Consider the following 17,184-nt stretch of genomic DNA (forward strand, 5'->3'; position numbering starts at 1 on the left):
ACACAAGTAACCGATTGTTTCGCATGGTCTCATTTGCTTCCCTCTTGTCATGGGGCGCAAGGGTCTAATCAAGAACTTTCTGATTGTTGGGCCCGTGTAGCCTCATGTCCAGAGGTAGAGAGGGTGTGTGTGGAAGACTGAGTGTGTGTTTATGTGCAGAGGTAGAGAGGGTGTGTGTGGAAGACGGAGTGTGTGTTTATGTGCAGAGGGCTTCCTCCGAGGGCAGCAGCACCATGTCTTTCAGCAGCTCTGGTAAATAAAAGGTTCCGTCCTACGGCATTCTGAGCACGTATTGAGCTGCTTTTCTAAGTATAGCATCTGAAAGGCCAGTCTTCTAACGAGAGGCTTCCAAAGCCCTCAGACTGCCACCCTCCACCCAGACAAGACCCCCCTCCCCGCCCCTCCCCTCCCTGCCCCCCCCCCCCAGGCGACGGGTGGCGGAGGGCGAGGCCTCTCCTCCCGGATGATCCCCTGGACGAGGAGTCCACGTCAACCACGTTCCACCACGGCCCCCTGGGAGGGGGAGGGGGGGTTGGCACTGCCAGGAGGCCGGCATGAATGGAGATGACAGGCCTTGATCCTGTGGAACAATGGAGCCATAATAAGGATCAACAATGGAGGTTTCTAGCGGCTCTGCGCGGGCTCGCCTGGCACGGTACGCGCCCTGCTGTGGGCGCCGCGGGGAGGAGGAGGAGGAGGAGGAGGAGGAGGAGGGGGGGGGGGGCAGAGAGAGGGAGGAGATTAAGGTCTGGTGAGATGGCGTCGCGAGGGAGTGCAGAAGCCTTTCAGCAAAAACATCAGCTCACTACCGAGAGAGAGAGAGAGAGAGAGAGAGAGAGGCGGAGCCACGACATCCTCCAAGGATGACGCCGTGAAGGTCAGCTCAATTCTAGAAGCATGAAAAGGTGAAAAAAGACACAGTGGAGGCGGTATTTTTTTTTACTGCAAAACATTTTGTTTAATTTCAACGGACCGCTATGTACAGGAGAACATTATGTACAGAAATAGGGCTAGTTATAAACAGCTGTTTTGCTGGTACAAAATTTAAAAAAAGAACATATACAATTATCTACATGTGCCACATAGTTTTACACCCCACTGTCCCTAGATTGTCCCAAGATCCCTTCACACATGTATTTCAGAGTTAGTTGCCTTGCGCATGCAGTCATAGGAGAACTACAGCATATTGTTTTGTACAACACTGGACTGGGCATTGGTTAGAAGCTCATGAGGAAGGCAGGATTATTGGACGAGACGTCTCATGGTTAGTTGGTGGCATTTAGGACTGTGTGGGGACCATCACCAGTGGCACAATGTCCCTTTAGGTATTGCAGTATACAGAACATCCTCCGGCCAAAGACCCATAACATTCTTCCTCATCCATTTCTTTGACATCTCCATTCATGGCACAGACATGCTGAAAACGCTCCAAAGTAGGGTTATTGTAATAGACAGATACCACATGTGGATATTTAAAACACTCCATGGTTGTTAGGTCTATAGGAGTCATCTCATCTCCTCATACTTGTCCTGGTCCACACTCTATGTAGTAGTGTGTATGTACAGTCCAAGATGCTAGTGCACTGACCAGCTTAAGCAATGCTTCATTTCTTACTAATTATAAGAATAGTGCTTGGAGTTTTGTTGGCAGAAAAGTAGTTCTGAACACCTTGTAATAATAAATAAAATGGTTTGAAACCACGTTCTGTAAGACATTGTTCAGTGACCCCTGTGTGTGACATTACTGGACACACAGTGTCACCATGACAACGATCTTACCCTTTTTGACTCAAGAAAGCGCTTAACAGGGGCCCGCAGTGACCTCTGCTGACCTCTTACGCCAGAAAATAAGTTAATACATGTTATAATACTCACATATACAACCACACAGACACACATCAAGTACAACAACGAATCACACTCAACGTGTCACCAGTCCTGTGAACGCTGCAGCTGTCCAACACGCAGAAACATCTGAGATCGTTGCCATGACAGCAGGTTAATCACGCAGCGACCGCTCACATTTGGTCCATGGACTTTCATGGTTATTTTCAGATTATTGTTTGTGGAGATTATACATTGTCCAAGTTAGAGGCTAGTTACATTTGTGTGTGTGTGTGTGTGTAGGGGGGGGCTCTGACATTTTTACATAATAGGCTATGGCATTAGTTTAGGAAAAATAAAAAGTTCACCTTCCTATGGGCCAAGCATTGAGTAAAATAGAAAATAATGTCAAATTAAATTGTCATGGGCATATTTTCGAAACAAAATCAATCATTCATTCTAATCATTCTTAGTAATCCATCCATCACCTAAGTGCTTGTTCCAGCCACTGCTCCGCTACGTGGTACACTGCTGCCCTCCTGTGGACTGAGCTGGTACTGAAGGTGATTAGTGTCAATTACATAAGACACCAGAAAAAAAGGAAATAGCATCTGTTGCTAAAAAAAAAAAAATCCCTCAAACACACGATCAGGTCATAAACCAGATATCAGAACATGGCCAAAAACAGAACACAAACTGTGGTGTTTTGGAGGATAATGAAGTTAATGAAACCCCTCAAACTTTGTGCGAATAAGCATTTCACATTAACTGATTGCTCAGCAATAATAACCATCAAAAAAAGCAATCAACAAATAAAAAATAAAGAGCAGATGTGCGAAGTCCTTTGGCATAAAAAAACAAACAAACCACTCCACCTCCCACTCCAGCTCTGGTGCAGTGCTGTTCATCACTGGTTTAATGGGGGCCAGAGAGTCTGCTTCTCTATTGGACCACTGTGATTTACTGACCAATGTGGTTGTGGATATGGTCTGTTATAAGTACATAGCAGTAAATATAACTGTAAAAGGGTAAAAAAAAAAAATCAGTATACCCTAAAAAACAATAACTCTGTATAACCCTCCACTAGCAGGGGATGGAACCAGGGGTGTGGTGGTAAATTCAGAGGTGGGTGAACCCTGTCGAGGGCAGAGTTGACCCACCTTGTTTCCCCTCATCGATTAACACAGCTGACGGGGCGATATGTGAGTGAACTCTCAGCCTCGTTTTAAAGAGGTGGGTGAACCGAGTTTACTTGGGTCTACCCTCCGCCACACCCCTGGTTCTGACTCCAATTGAGGTCTAATGTGAGTCGGACCTCCCGTATTGTGAATAATACATCAGGTTCAACAGCAGGGCGCAAACACATTCATCATAGTTAAACTCCGTAGGTCCCTCACAACAACGCTGGCTGTGTCCTCTTTCACCCTCGGCCTTCTGGGTACGGCTGTTCAAAGCAGCGCACGCCTTTCACTGGGACCACTAATGGAAGGCAGATCATTTTCAGTGCAATATGCGAAATTAAACGGTAAAAAAAAACACATGTATGAAAGAAAGCCCACACAGGGTTGGCAAAAAAAACAGGGCGCCACACAGAACGTCTGTTTCAGCAGCAGTGTGTCGGACCTTCTCTGGGGGGGGGGGGGGTTACAGCAGAACATAATCCTGCACCCTGACACACACACGCACGCACACACACACACACACACACACACACACACACACACACACAGGGAACCCTCACTTCACCAGGGCTCCGCTTTCACTAAGGCTGCTTTCTATGACAGGCGTGCAGCTACATACCCTGTCTCTCTCTCAGCAACAGAACCACACTCTCCATAAACACTGTATGTCAGAAGGGCAGAGAATCCCTGACCTCAACCAATCACAAGCCTTGAAAATCCTTGACCCTGACCAATCACAAGGCTAGAGAATCCCTGACCCGACTCTGACCAATCACAAGGCTAGACGATCCCTGACCCTGACCAATCAGAACGCATGACCAGGGGCCTCATTTATAAAGCTTGTGTACGCACAAAAGAATGCGTACGCCACTCCTGAGCAAACTTCGAGATTTATAAAAAACAAACTTGACGGGAGAATGGCGGAGAATGTGCTCACCTCCAAGCACACTCTGACCCATGCGTACGCACATTTCTGGCCAAATGAGAAACTGCGATCCTAATGGCAGGAATGTGAAACCCGAGAAACGCTTTGAAATTGACACCATTGTGAACAATAAATATAGGCCTATCCGATATTGCAAAATAACACCTCAAATAGGCCTATGTTGCACAGTCCGACCGGGAATCATAATCAAATGGATCTGTCATCGCTAAACAATTGATTCATTTAGGCCTATTCATTCTCATAAATAATTCCTGTATTTATTTATTCTCATAAATGATTCCTTTATTTATTTATTCTCGTAAATAATCATGTGGACAGCGTAGGCTATGTGCTCAAAGCAATCACTATCATTCAAATACTGTTGTGAATGAACGGCCTTCATATTTACACTGCTATGTGAATCCCAATTTTGGTAGAGCAACAATCACTCTAGTCGTAGAGAAGGCCTTCTCACCGCGGGGAAAATGACAGTGCCAACATGCAGCCTAGCCTTCCGCAACAAGAAATCTCTAAGTGTGCACTGTTGTGCATGACATATTAACTCCAGCAATGTGTAGGCTATTATATTATGAGGATAGCCTTATATGATTCACTGTAAGCTGTGTTACACTGAAATAGGCTGTGTTTGTTGGTGGTGTTTCACTGCCTCATTGTTTGACTCAGGAATCCTCATTCATAGGGCTCCCATTATTCTAAGCTATTTAGAAATCGCCATGCATATTTGATAAATGAAATAGGCTAAACTGATTCAGTGTAGATCCGGGCAGATAAGAGTGCTGCTAGTTGTCTTAGATGTTATGGATATTATGTGTCATCGGCTGTCCTGTTTTCATGATATCCAGCATTGTCGGAAACAAATGCCCTCACCTCTACATGTCATTCCCCTGATCCATCGTCTCCTATAGCCTACCCAGTAATCAAATCAATCAATCAATCACGTGCGTGGTTCATATATTGTCAATGACAATCGCACCTGTTCCATATAATCATGTCCGTGGGTGGGTATAAAAGGCATGCAATTCCAATGCGTAATGACGCACAATGGCTGCTTTATATGTAGACTACTGCTGTTTGATGATGTGGATGAAGGAATTCGGAGAGAGCGAGTCGCAGGGACCGGCAAGACCTACTGGTCAATGAGAGACCTACTGGTCAATGAGAGACCTACTGGTCAATGACGACGAGTGGCTCATGAGCCGCTTACGTGTTTTTGCTGCCGCGTTTGCCGTCATGTTAGATTTGGGCTGTATCGATTTCTGTGAATTGGAGGCGTTTCACTGGCCATTTATAGGCATTTATGGGCGTTAAGAGGGTGGGACAACACGCGCGCTCACATGCGCCAAGTTTAGAGCTGATTGAGATTTATAATGGGGAACCGGCGTGGGACGTGCGTGCGCACTTCGTTATAAATCAGAAAATCGTTGTGCGTACCTTTTGGAACCGGCGGATATCCGCAACCTTTAATACGCGAATCCTGAGCAAGGTTTTATAAATGAGGCCCCTGGGCTCCTCCTGTGACCCCCAGAGGAGTTAGACCACCGCCACCACCAGCCTGCTGTCTCTAACCTAACCTCCTAACCCAGCACTCAGACAGCACACCCCAACACCACAGCTAACCATAACCCCCAACACTAGCCCTAACCCTCCTGGAGGAGAAGGGGGATTCCTACATGTAGAAAGTGCAAAGCTAAAGCAGCGTTTCGTTTCCCCTCTTAATGAAAGCAGAAGTGGGTGAAGGAGCAGAGGTAGTACTGAAACCACACGACAGGGACAAATGGGCAGGACGAATGGTCAGGAGGAATGGTCAGGACGAATGGTCAGGGAGGAATGGTCAGGAGGAATGGTCAGGAGGAATGGTCAGAGAGGAATGGTCAGGAGGAATGGTCAGGAGGAATGGTCAGGAGGAATGGGCAGGAGGAATGGTCAGGACGAATGGTCAGGAGGAATGGTCAGGACGAATGGTCAGGAGGAATGGTCAGGAGGAATGGTCAGGAGGAATGGTCAGAGGAATGGGCAGGAGGAATGGGCAGGAGGAATGGGCAGGACGAATGGGCAGGAGGAATGGGCAGGACGAATGGTCAGGAGGAATGGGCAGGAGGAATGGGCAGGAGGAATGGGCAGGAGGAATGGGCAGGAGGAATGGTCAGGAGGAATGGGCAGGAGGAATGGGCAGGAGGAATGGGCAGGAGGTCCGCGTTCACATCCACAGGACCCAGATGCTGAGTTTCGAGACATCTTAATACTGACAAGGTCGTTTTATTGTTGTACTACGGTACAAAGCTGGGCGGTCTTTGCCCTCTGAAGATCTTCGGAGCTCTGTTGATCTTGTAGCAGCTCGCTCAGGTGCACACGGAAAGAACCAGAAGCTCATTGTACAATTAAATAACACGTTATTGTTTGTCCTTTGTTAAAACAAACAAAAATAAACAAAAAAGAGGTTTCCCCACAAGTGCACCAGAAAGCCTTGGAGCGCCTGTGGAGATCGGCCACCAACATGGCTACATGGCCTCCCTTCCCAGAAGGCCGTTGGCAGTTAAAGAGACGCTCGTTCCGCCGAGACCAGAAAAGCCGCCTCTCTCAGAACCGGGACGTGGGAACGGCCTGCGACAGGGAACCGTGGCGTTTTTTGTTTTTTTTTAACCCAGAGAGGAGGAGAGAACTGCTCGAGAACGTTTCTTGACTGCAGTGTTGGAACGGAGACCCTAGGGGGCGATCTTCTTCTGCGTGTCCCGGGGCTGGATGTCCGCGTCATGAGGGATGACCCGCGCCCCCGCGCCGCCGCCTTTCCTCTTGTCAGACCGGGCGGACGGAGGTTTCACGTGTCATCGCCCCCCCTCCTCCTGAGTCTCTTACTGGGTCCGGTGTCCGTTGAGGAGGTGCGTGCGTCTCCTCACAGGGTGGCCATGATGCGGGAGAAGGATATGATGACGGAGAGGGCGGTCTGGCCCACGCCGAAGACCAGGGCCTGCAGGGGCGCCATCTGCTTCCCCGCCACGCGGTACACGCCCGCCACCGCTGCACCTGCGCACACACACACACACACACACACACACACGCACACACACACACACACACACACATACACACACGCACACACGCACAGACACGCACACACACACAGACACACATACAAATGCGAATATTACCATGCAATAAGCACACAGATGGATATACACGCACTGTACAAATGGTTAGATTTTATTCTGAAAACCGAACAATGTTCTCCCTTCTCCCCACTAAATATGCGACTCTGATCAATAATCAAACTCCCCAGGCGTAACTGTCCTGTTGAGCTGCAGTCTTAACAGTGTTAACAGTGATGTCCATCTAAATCTTGGGATAATTCTATTTCGTTCGCTTAGGATAAAAAGTCTGCTAAATGGCCAATGTAATGTAACGTCCGTCGTTGAGTTGAGTATTCTACTGTGTGTGCGTCTGGTCGCCAACAGCGGGGATGCGAGCGAGTGTGGGCCCACACACACGCGCTGTTTACTCCTCACTCTCGAACCCACGTGTTAGTCCCGCCTCCCTCACAAACCGTTAGGACCATCGTCATGGAAACTAACAATCTCAGAGAGTCCCAACTTTTTTAATCTGTTATTTATTTTTTAACTCTCTTCTCCAGACCGAGGTAAGAAACCGTGTGATAAAGAAAGACCAGGGACAGGTCGCAGGTCGCGGATGCTGGCCTGACTCTCGAGTGCAGCATATAACCTCTGCTTCTCTCCCTTGGCACACACAGCACGCACACACACACACACACACACACACACACACACAGTGGCTTTTAGCTGCCTTAGCTATAACGTTCGTACGCAAGGGGGCATTCACAGTCGATAGTCTGCCCCCGCTGCAAGTTGCACATTAATAATGAAGCGTCTTTCTATTCTGGGGCTGAAGCTCATGTGTGACTGAGTGTGATTGATTCAGCGCTGTCCTCAGGAGCTCTGTCTGTACCGTCTACACACACCGCAGATATCTACACCATCCGGATTTACTCATACCGTAACAGATATCTATACCATCTGGATACTCCTACTGTAGCAGATACGGTATCGATATCATCTGGATTTACATATACCATAGCAGATATCTATACCATCTGGATTTACTCATACCATAGCAGATATCTATACGATCTGGATTCACTCATACCATAGCAGATATCTATACCATCTGGATTTACTCATACCATAGCAGATATCTATACCATCTGGATTTACATATACCATAGCAGATATCTAGACCATCTGGATTTACTCATACCATAGCAGATATCTATACCATCTGGATTCACTCATACTGTAGCAGATATCTATACCATCTGGATTTACTCATACCATAGCAGATATCTATACCATCCAGATAGTCTAGTGTAGATACCATCTGGATATACAGATACCGTACCAGATATCTGTACTATCCAGATACTCCTACCATAGCAGATACCGTATCTATACCATCCGGATTTACTCATACTGTAGCATACCATCTGGATAGTCCTACTGTACAAGACATCTATACCATCTGGATTTACACATCAGATAGCAGATATCTATAACATCCGGAATTACGCATACCATAGCAGATATCTACAGTATACTATCCAGATTTACACAAACCATAGCAGATATCTATACCATCCGGATTTACACATACCATAGCAGATATCTATACCATCCGGATTTACACATACAGTACCATAGCAGATATCTATACCATCTGGATACACACATACCGTAGCAGATATGTGTACCATCAGGATTTACACATACTGTAGCAGATAGCTATACTGTCTGGATTTACACATACTGTACCATAGCAGATATCTATACTATCCGGATACTCCTACCAGAATGGAACCTGATACTGAGGCCCAGCATGAGCATGCAGGGAGAGAACAACTGGCCGGAGAGCCAGAGGAATGGAGAGGAATGCACGCAGATCAATAACCTGAGAGGCAGGCCATGCACACATGGAGGAAGTATACACACACACAAACACGCACACACACACGCACACACACACACACACAGAAGAGGGGATTCACAGACAGCGAGCCAACCGGACGGACATCCAGTCAGACGTCTAGCCAGCCAGCCAGCCAGAGAATGACAGCCAGAGATCCAGCAAGTGGCCAGGCAGGCAGGCAGGCAGGCAGACAGGCAGGCAGAGGTCTAATAGACACAGACTGACTGACAGACAGACAGACAGACAGGCAGGCAGGCAGGCAGGCAGGCAGGCAGGCAGGCAGGCAGGCAGGCAGGCAGACAGACAGACAGGCAGGCAGGCAGGCAGGCAGGCAGGCAGGCAGGCAGACAGACAGACAGGCAGGCAGGCAGGCAGGCAGACAGACAGACAGACAGACAGACAGACAGACAGGCAGGCAGGCAGGCAGGCAGACAGACAGACAGACAGACAGACAGACAGACAGACAGACAGACAGGTCTTACTGGTGATGACGCCCCCGGAGAGGGAGGCCAGGAAGCCCACGCTGACCAGCACCAGGGTGATGAGGCGGCCCCTCCTGTGTCGCTGCAGCGTCACCAGCATCAGCAGACCGGCCGCTCCGTGGACGAAGAGAGACGAGAACAGGCACCACAGGAACACCCAGTACCACATCTCTGACAGGGGAGAGAGACCAGCAGAGAGGGTCAGTAACACGTCTCTGACAGGAAAGAGACCAGCAGAGAGGGTCAGTAACACGTGTCTGACAGGAAAGAGACCAGCAGAGAGGGTCAGTAGCAACACGTCTCTAACAGGGGAGAGAGACCAGCAGAGATGGTCAGCAACACATCTCTAACAGGGGAGAGAGACCAGCAGAGCGGGTCAGCAACACGTCTCTAACAGGAGAGAGAGACCAGCAGAGAGGGTCAGTAACACGTCTCTAACAGGGGAGAGAGACCAGCAGAGAGGGTCAGTAGCAACACATCTCTAACAGGAGAGAGACCAGCAGAGATGGTCAGCAACACATCTCTAACAGGAGAGAGACCAGCAGAGAGGGTCAGCAACACGTCTCTAACAGGGAAGAGACCAGCAGAGAGGGTCAGTAACACATCTCTAACAGGAGAGAGACCAGCAGAGAGGGTCAGTAACACGTCTCTAACAGGAGAGAGACCAGCAGAGAGGGTCAGTAACACGTCTCTAACAGGAGAGAGACCAGCAGAGATGGTCAGCAACACGTCTCTAACAGGAGAGAGACCAGCAGAGAGGGTCAGCAACACATCTCTAACAGGAGAGGAGAGAGAGAGAGAGAGAGAGAGAGAGAGAGACAGACAAGCATCAAGGATCCGTACCATGTCTCTAACAGGAGAGAAAGAGAGAGACAGAGAGAGGAGAGAGAGACAGAGAGAGAGACAGAGAGGGAGAGAGAGAGAGAGAGAGAGAGACAGAGAGGGAGAGAGAGAGACAGAGAGAGGGAGACAGAGAGAGGGAGAAACAGAGGATCTGTACCCGTCTCCCACGTGGCAGAGAAACAGACTAGTGTGCTACAGGCACATCTCTGAACTAGATATTCCCTTCAAGATGCTATGGAACACGGCCGTCTGATGAAAACATACAGTATATATATATATATATATATATATATATATATATATATATACACATACATACATATACGGGTGATTAGGAACAGTAGGCCTTCAACTCTGAAACCAGCCCTGTAAGACGCTGTAGTGTCAAAGAGCATAGATACGGTGTTAGGCCGGTGAATGTAACAGAACCCACTGAGCTTCTCAGCGTTAGTCTCAGGCGTGCTAGTGATCTCACCGCCGAGCTCGCTAACACAACCAGTGGCTGTTTGGCTGCTGTGTCTGAGGGAACGCCGGTGGCTGGAGCCGTCCTCGGCTAGGGGGGGGAGTGTACGCTCACACCTCTACTGCGGGAAACTAAACCGGGAAGTTGGTCAGGCGTGCCTCAGAAAAAAACAGAGGAGCTTTGCTGCACAACACAGGGGGCAGTCACACTATTAGGGTTAGTAGCAACAACGTTTTTCAGGACGGCTACGGTGGCCGGAAATAGATCTGCTATGACGCTATCGCCGTAGCGGTCAAAATCGTTAAGCGAACAACCTCTACGGCGAAGTGTCTCCGCGATGAAACATTGTAGCCGCTACGTGAAAAAGGGGGGTTTTCCGTCGTAGAATCAGCTGCTACGGCAGGCAGGTTCATCTATCGAACACTGATCCATTTTCGGTCACCGTAGCGGCCCGTCGTAGCGGTCGTTGCTTAAAGTCCCTATTATCAGGGGGAGGGCTACGCGTAGGAGAGAGAGAGAGAGAGAAAGAGAGAGAGAGAGAGAGGGAGGGAGAGAGAGAGAGAGAGAGGGGGAGGGAGAGAGAGAGACAGAGAGAGAGAAAGAGAGCGAGAGAGAGAGAGAGAGAGAGAGAGAGAAAGAGAGGGAGGGAGACAGAGAGAGAGAGAGAAAGAGATGGTGTCAGTTTGGGGGTCTTCACAAAGGCAGCCAAGCATACTAGACCCTGGTCACTAGGGTGCAGTGGTGAGCTGCTCCCAGAGGTTGAGGGAGTTGGTCTCCTCCTGTGATCATTCCAGCTGCACATTTACACCAATAAAAGCGCTGAAAATAGAAAAACATGCACACATTCCAAAACAATTACTCTACTCCAGAAAAAGCTCCTCACATACACAACACACACACGCACGCGTGCACGCACGCACGCAGACACACACACAATCTCTGAAAACATCAGGCATTCCTACAGGCCGTAGACCCACAGCCTTTCCATGCAGAAGAGAGAACAGTTCTAGAGAAAACCTGATCGAGAAGCCTCTGTTTCTGGTCCGGTTCTAAGAAGAACCCCAGTCTCAGGTCCTCTCCAGGAGCCAGCAGGCCCTGGTGAGAGAGAACCCCCCCCCCCCCCCCCCCCCCCCTCCTCCTCCTCTGCCCCAGACACAGGCGAGCCCTGGTCCCGCCCCCCCCGGCACCCGGCGGCCCAGCCTGGGAACACAGAGAGACGTTTGACGACTGGACGTTTGCGGGACGAGACCTCGGTTCAGACGGAGGACATCTCGCCGGAGCGCTCGGCCAATCAGAAAAAGACGCTCATGGGAAAGCAGCCGGGAGGAGGACATTTACAACCTTTCCTCGTCCCAAAATACCGTTCGATAAGAACCCAGCCCGTAGGGAGCTGTTTAGCACCGTCCGTTTAACCTTGTCCTACAGTCCTCTGAGTGGCCACCGCCCCTATCGACCGGGCCGTCAGCTGTCGCTGGGCGGAGAGAGACGTCACCGCAGGGTGACACGTTCAAGGCCCTTTGTGAAGCCGCTGCTGCTCTGGTCTGCATGGCGTCAAGCTCAGTCAGCTCACTCTGCTGGGATGAGACGGGGCACAACACAGCCTCTGTCTGCCTCTGTGAAACTCTCTCTCCCAGCACCCATCTGGGCAGAGATATCAGCACAGGACAGGGATGGCACCAGATAGCAGAGATAGAGGGAGGGGGCACGGTAGAGGAGAGAGAGAGGAGGAGGGAGAGAGAGGGAGAGGGAGAGAGAAAGGGAGGGAGAGAGAGAGAGAAAGGAGGAGGGAGAGAGAGAGAGAGAGAGAGAGAGAGAGAGAGAGAAAAATGTAATGTAACTACTGTCTTTCCAAAAACTTAAATAGCAGTTTGGCCTTCTGGATTCTTCGAAAGTTTATGTTTGTCTCCTTTGTAATGAAGCAAAATGTGTAGAATCCTTCCACGGCAACTTAATGAAAGTCCAAGGCACAGTGTTCTGTTAAAAAAAATAATTAAAAAGCCTTTATTGATTTATGGCTTGTGGCATGATTGTGGACCCACACAGAGCTTGTGCCCAATAATCTAATTTACAGACTAATGTCGAGAGCTGCCCCTAGCGCGTCCACCGCTGGCCAGCTAGCATGAGCGCATGGACCCAGTGAACCCTCATCTGATCAGCTGAGTGAATCTAAGGTGTGTTAGATTCAGGATCATATGGTATAATTAACTGAAGAGAGCATAATATTACCCCTGTCAGTATATCAACGATGGATGACAAATAAAGATTTATGCTGGTGTAATTGTGGAAATAGAGGCTCACTTCGCCATCTAATGTGGCACTGCCCAGCTGGCAAACTGTCTGCCCCTTAATTAAGTTAATTCCTAATTACAGGACCCGAGGGTTCGTTAATCAACCTGGCGGTCACTCACACGGTACACACAGGTGAGCGGCGACACGGCACACAACACACACAGACATGTACGGAGCTTCGGGGGTCGCCGGTGGAATTTGTCTTCTGCATTTTCCCGTCCAAGCTGTCCTCTTCCAGGGGCAGTGGGTGGCTTCATCAGTGGCGCCAAGTCCAAGTCCTGGTCAGGGACAAGATTGAAGAGCATCTGTTCTTCTGCGTGTTTTTCGTATTGTTTTTTGGGGGGAACACGGGGAGAACATGCACACCGGGAGACCTTCTTGCTGTGAGGTAACAGTTCTAAGTACGATTTTGCGATTCAGTGTCTTGCTCAAGGACACTTCAGCACACGTCGGCACACTGCCGGGAGCAGGGATCGAACCGGGGACCTTCCGACCCCCAGCCGACCGCCTCTCCCTCCTGAGCTACGTGCCGACGCATGTAAACTGGGTCTACAGCCAGAAGGTGTCGGAACTACTGTCGGCCGGCTGTGGACTCTGGGCTGCCTGTCTGTCAAGAGCTCATCCTCATGAACTGGAGGGGGCGGAAACCAGCATGCTTCTCTTGAGGACTCTGGCGGGGAGAATAAATGGACCTACTGAACATGAAACGAGCATCGGACCTGCTGGGGGCGTGGACAGGGGACTGGATGGTCACTGGGACTTTGTTAGAGAATTCAGTAAATGACTGTGGTATCGGACTGCTAGCTTCGTGGGGTCAACCTGATCTCACCAGCTCACATTCTGTTTCTCTCGCAAATCAGTCTGGATACTGGACTCTCAATAGAGATCTGTTCGTGCCAGATCGGAAAACGATCTAGCCAATCGACATTCTAAGAGGAAATACAAACAGCCAAGTTATGTTTGTGGAAAATAAAATAAAAACAAAAAAGTAGAGCTACAGTAGAGAGAGAGAGAGAGAGAGAGAGAGAGAGAGAGAGAGACCAGACTAGGGAGCCAGTGCCGGCTCCATTAGGATTCCACAAAGGCCCCGTAGGGGTGGCGCTAGCCGGGCATGTACCACCCAGCCTAAGTCTGGTGGGATTCACCACGAGGAGGGGGTGGGCGCCGCCGCCCCCGGAAGTAAAGCAGGTCCGACCGCGAGACAATAAGCTGTGTCATCTACAGTACTGCACACACACACACACACACACACACACACACACACACACACACACGCACACACGCATACAATGACCTCAGTTAGGGTGGGACAGAGTCACTGTAATGTCTGCTAATCCTCTACTGTACTATAGATCTCTTGCATCTTTACAGCGCGTGCCGACACACAGCAATTATGACTCTGATAAGCGGTCAAGGTTTTCACGACATCCGTGACTTCCAGAGGCCGGCGGGCAGGCGTGCTACCACAGTGTGGCGCTGCTCCGGCAGCTGGGACTCCAAGGGCCACAGAACCCAGGGCTCTGCTGCTGGAGGGAGGGGCCCAAGGGAGGGCCACCACCTTGTTGTCCCGTACGGAGGTGAGAAGAGGAGAGAGGAGAGGAGAGGAGGGGAGGAGAGGAGGGGAGGGGAGAGGAGAGGAGAGGAGAGGAGAGGAGAGGAGAGGAGAGGAGAGGAGAGGAGAGGAGAGGAGAGGAGAGGAGAGGAGAGGAGAGGAGGGGAGGGGAGGGGAGAGGAGAGGAGAGGAGAGGAGAGGAGAGGAGAGGAGAGGAGAGGAGAGGAGAGGAGAGGAGAGGAGAGGAGAGGAGAGGAGAGGAGAGATGGGCTTAGATGTGATACAGTATCTGCAGCCGGGCCGGGTTGCGCTGATAGAGGAGCGTAACTTCTCCCTGTGACAGGCGCTGCAAATCTACAGTTGAAAAAGCACCTCGGAGCTATCTGGGAAATTGCTTCTGGACTGTGCCGGAGGTGTGACCTGCAAACTAAACCAATCTTGAGGCAATGATAGCTGAAGACACAGCTGATACCGTTAACTGATAGTGAGGTACTGTACAGTCCAGGGGGCAACACAAGTTTGCCCAAGCGGATGCAAAGTCCAGTCCTTCTGCTGGGTTCTTGTTGGGTTCCAGTAAACTGGCTCCATCCGCAAGAGAGAAAATGCAGAACCAAACGCAATTTCCTGCGGAAATGACAAGCGAAATTGCCATTCGCCCCCACAATAACACACACACACACACACACACCCACACACACAGGAAATGCCATTATTTCAGTGTAGCCCGACTGTGGTCTGCAAGAGGCAAGCGTTTTCAGACGTTTCCCCGCTGACTAGGGGGTACAGTATACGGCCCTGAGCGCAGCTGGAGCTGCTACGGCCTCGTGGCTAGTTTTCCAGCCGTCTGGTAGAAGCGCGGGGTCGTGAGCGGGGTCGGGGGTCGGGTGTCAGGCGGTGTGTTTCGGCCCCAAGCTGCTCGGGCGTTGTGCCACTTTCACAGTTCCTCTTCCACGCCGCCACGAACTCGAGGCGTGTGAGGACGACCGACGCCTCTCCCCTCAGACTGAGTCAGCAGGATGAACTCGACGTGGCGTTTCTCTTTAACGTGTTGTTTTCTCCGACCTCATGAAAAGCGTCCGTGCCAGGTCTGGTGACCATATATGTCCGTCTTTCCCTCTTCGCTGGGCGGAGAGGAATTCCAGCGATGGGAAGCAGGCAGCTTATTGGGGGGTCACACCATCACTCAAACGCCTCTGGACAATCTGTCTGATAATCGTCCTCTTTAACCATAAGAGGGTGTCCACCTGTATTCAAAATCCACTGCTTTGTGCAACAATGAGCAATGTCACAGTATGACAGTACATACAGTATAACTACATATCACAGCTAAAGGCCTGGAGTCTTGACTGCATCTTACAGTGATAACAACAATCTAATCTAGGCTATTGTGTCATGTAGGGCCCTATACACTGAAATTGTGACATATTTATCAGTTGTGCCAATTATTGTTGTTCCTTTCAACCAAATGGGGTTAAAAGGAACCAGCGGGTTAGCAGTGCAGCACTGACAGCCAAGCAATCCACAATATCCACGCAAAAATGAGTGGATGTGCCACTGTGCCAAGAACAGCCAATGAGTTGTAGAGGGTGATACTGATATACAGTAATGACCCATGATTACTCGCACAGCAGACCAAGGACGCGGGGGCTGTATGCTGCCGACACGGAGATGAAAACACTTCATTTAGGCTACTGTGCCATGCATGCAGGCGCATTCGTGCAGCACAAAACATTGATTAGACGCATTTTGTAGACTAACTCATCGTTCACTGACACCGCGGTCCGTGCACCGGCGGCGGGGGGTAATGGATTGTCTGCTCGTGTTCATGATGCATTTTTTACATATTTGATTACTGGAGCCTTGACGGGTGACAAGTTGGTTATAGCCTACTGTTAGTTTTTTTGGTTGTTGTATTTTATGCTGTGGACACTCTCCCTTTAAAAATGGATGCACACACACCTCTGCCCGTGTCCCACCACGCTCTACCCAACTGTAGTAGACTAACTGTTACCGTTAACACCGAAACACCGGCAATGAAGTAGACCTACAGACCGAGCGAAATGATGTAAACGGCGCTTCACAGTCCCAGTGATTATTCATGCATACCTGTGAAGTGTTGCAGCGTTGTGCCATGCACCCATAGGCTTAGCACTTGCTGCACCGATAGATTAATAGAATAATCCCTGTTTGTGTTCATGTTTCTGCCGCCGCCGTCGCCGCCTGGGTTCGCGCCCCTCTTTGTCAAATCGCTGTACGTGGCTTTGGACGAAGACATCGAGGAGGAGACCGGGGAGACCGGGGTGGCATGGAGGCTGTTTCCCCCGGCGCGCCGCTCCCGTCTACCGGTGCCGCCGCTTCGTCTGCGCTCGGGGGGGTACCGGGAGGGAAGGGCCGCTGGCTCGGGGGGGTAACGGGAGGGAAGGGCCGCTGGCTCGGGGGGGTAACGGGAGGGAAGGGCCGCTGGCTCGGGGGGGTAACGGGAGGGAAGGGCCGCTGGCTCGGGGGGGTAACGGGAGGGAAGGGCCGCTGGCTCGTCTCATTCTCGGTCGCAGCAGCGGCGACTGTTCGGAGGCCATGATGAGCAGAGGCGCACAGTCGTCCTACATCAGCTCGTCTCTACACAACTCTTAAAG

The 17,184-nt window shown here is 50.3% G+C and overlaps 1 protein-coding gene across 1 annotated transcript; it reads right to left on the reverse strand.

The window, feature by feature from the left end:
* Positions 1–6,841: 6,841 nt before the first annotated feature.
* tmem170b (transmembrane protein 170B) lies at positions 6,842–16,826 on the reverse strand (the record flags this gene model as incomplete). Its single annotated transcript, XM_084455325.1, has 3 exons — positions 6,842–6,972; positions 9,405–9,575; positions 16,658–16,826. The coding sequence occupies 3 exons, from the start codon at positions 16,824–16,826 to the stop codon at positions 6,842–6,844; spliced, it is 471 nt and encodes a 156-aa protein (XP_084311451.1).
* Positions 16,827–17,184: the final 358 nt, after the last annotated feature.

The sequence above is a fragment of the Borostomias antarcticus genome (genome assembly GCF_949987555.1).
Source record: "Borostomias antarcticus genome assembly, chromosome: 21".
NCBI lineage: Eukaryota > Metazoa > Chordata > Actinopteri > Stomiiformes > Stomiidae > Borostomias > Borostomias antarcticus.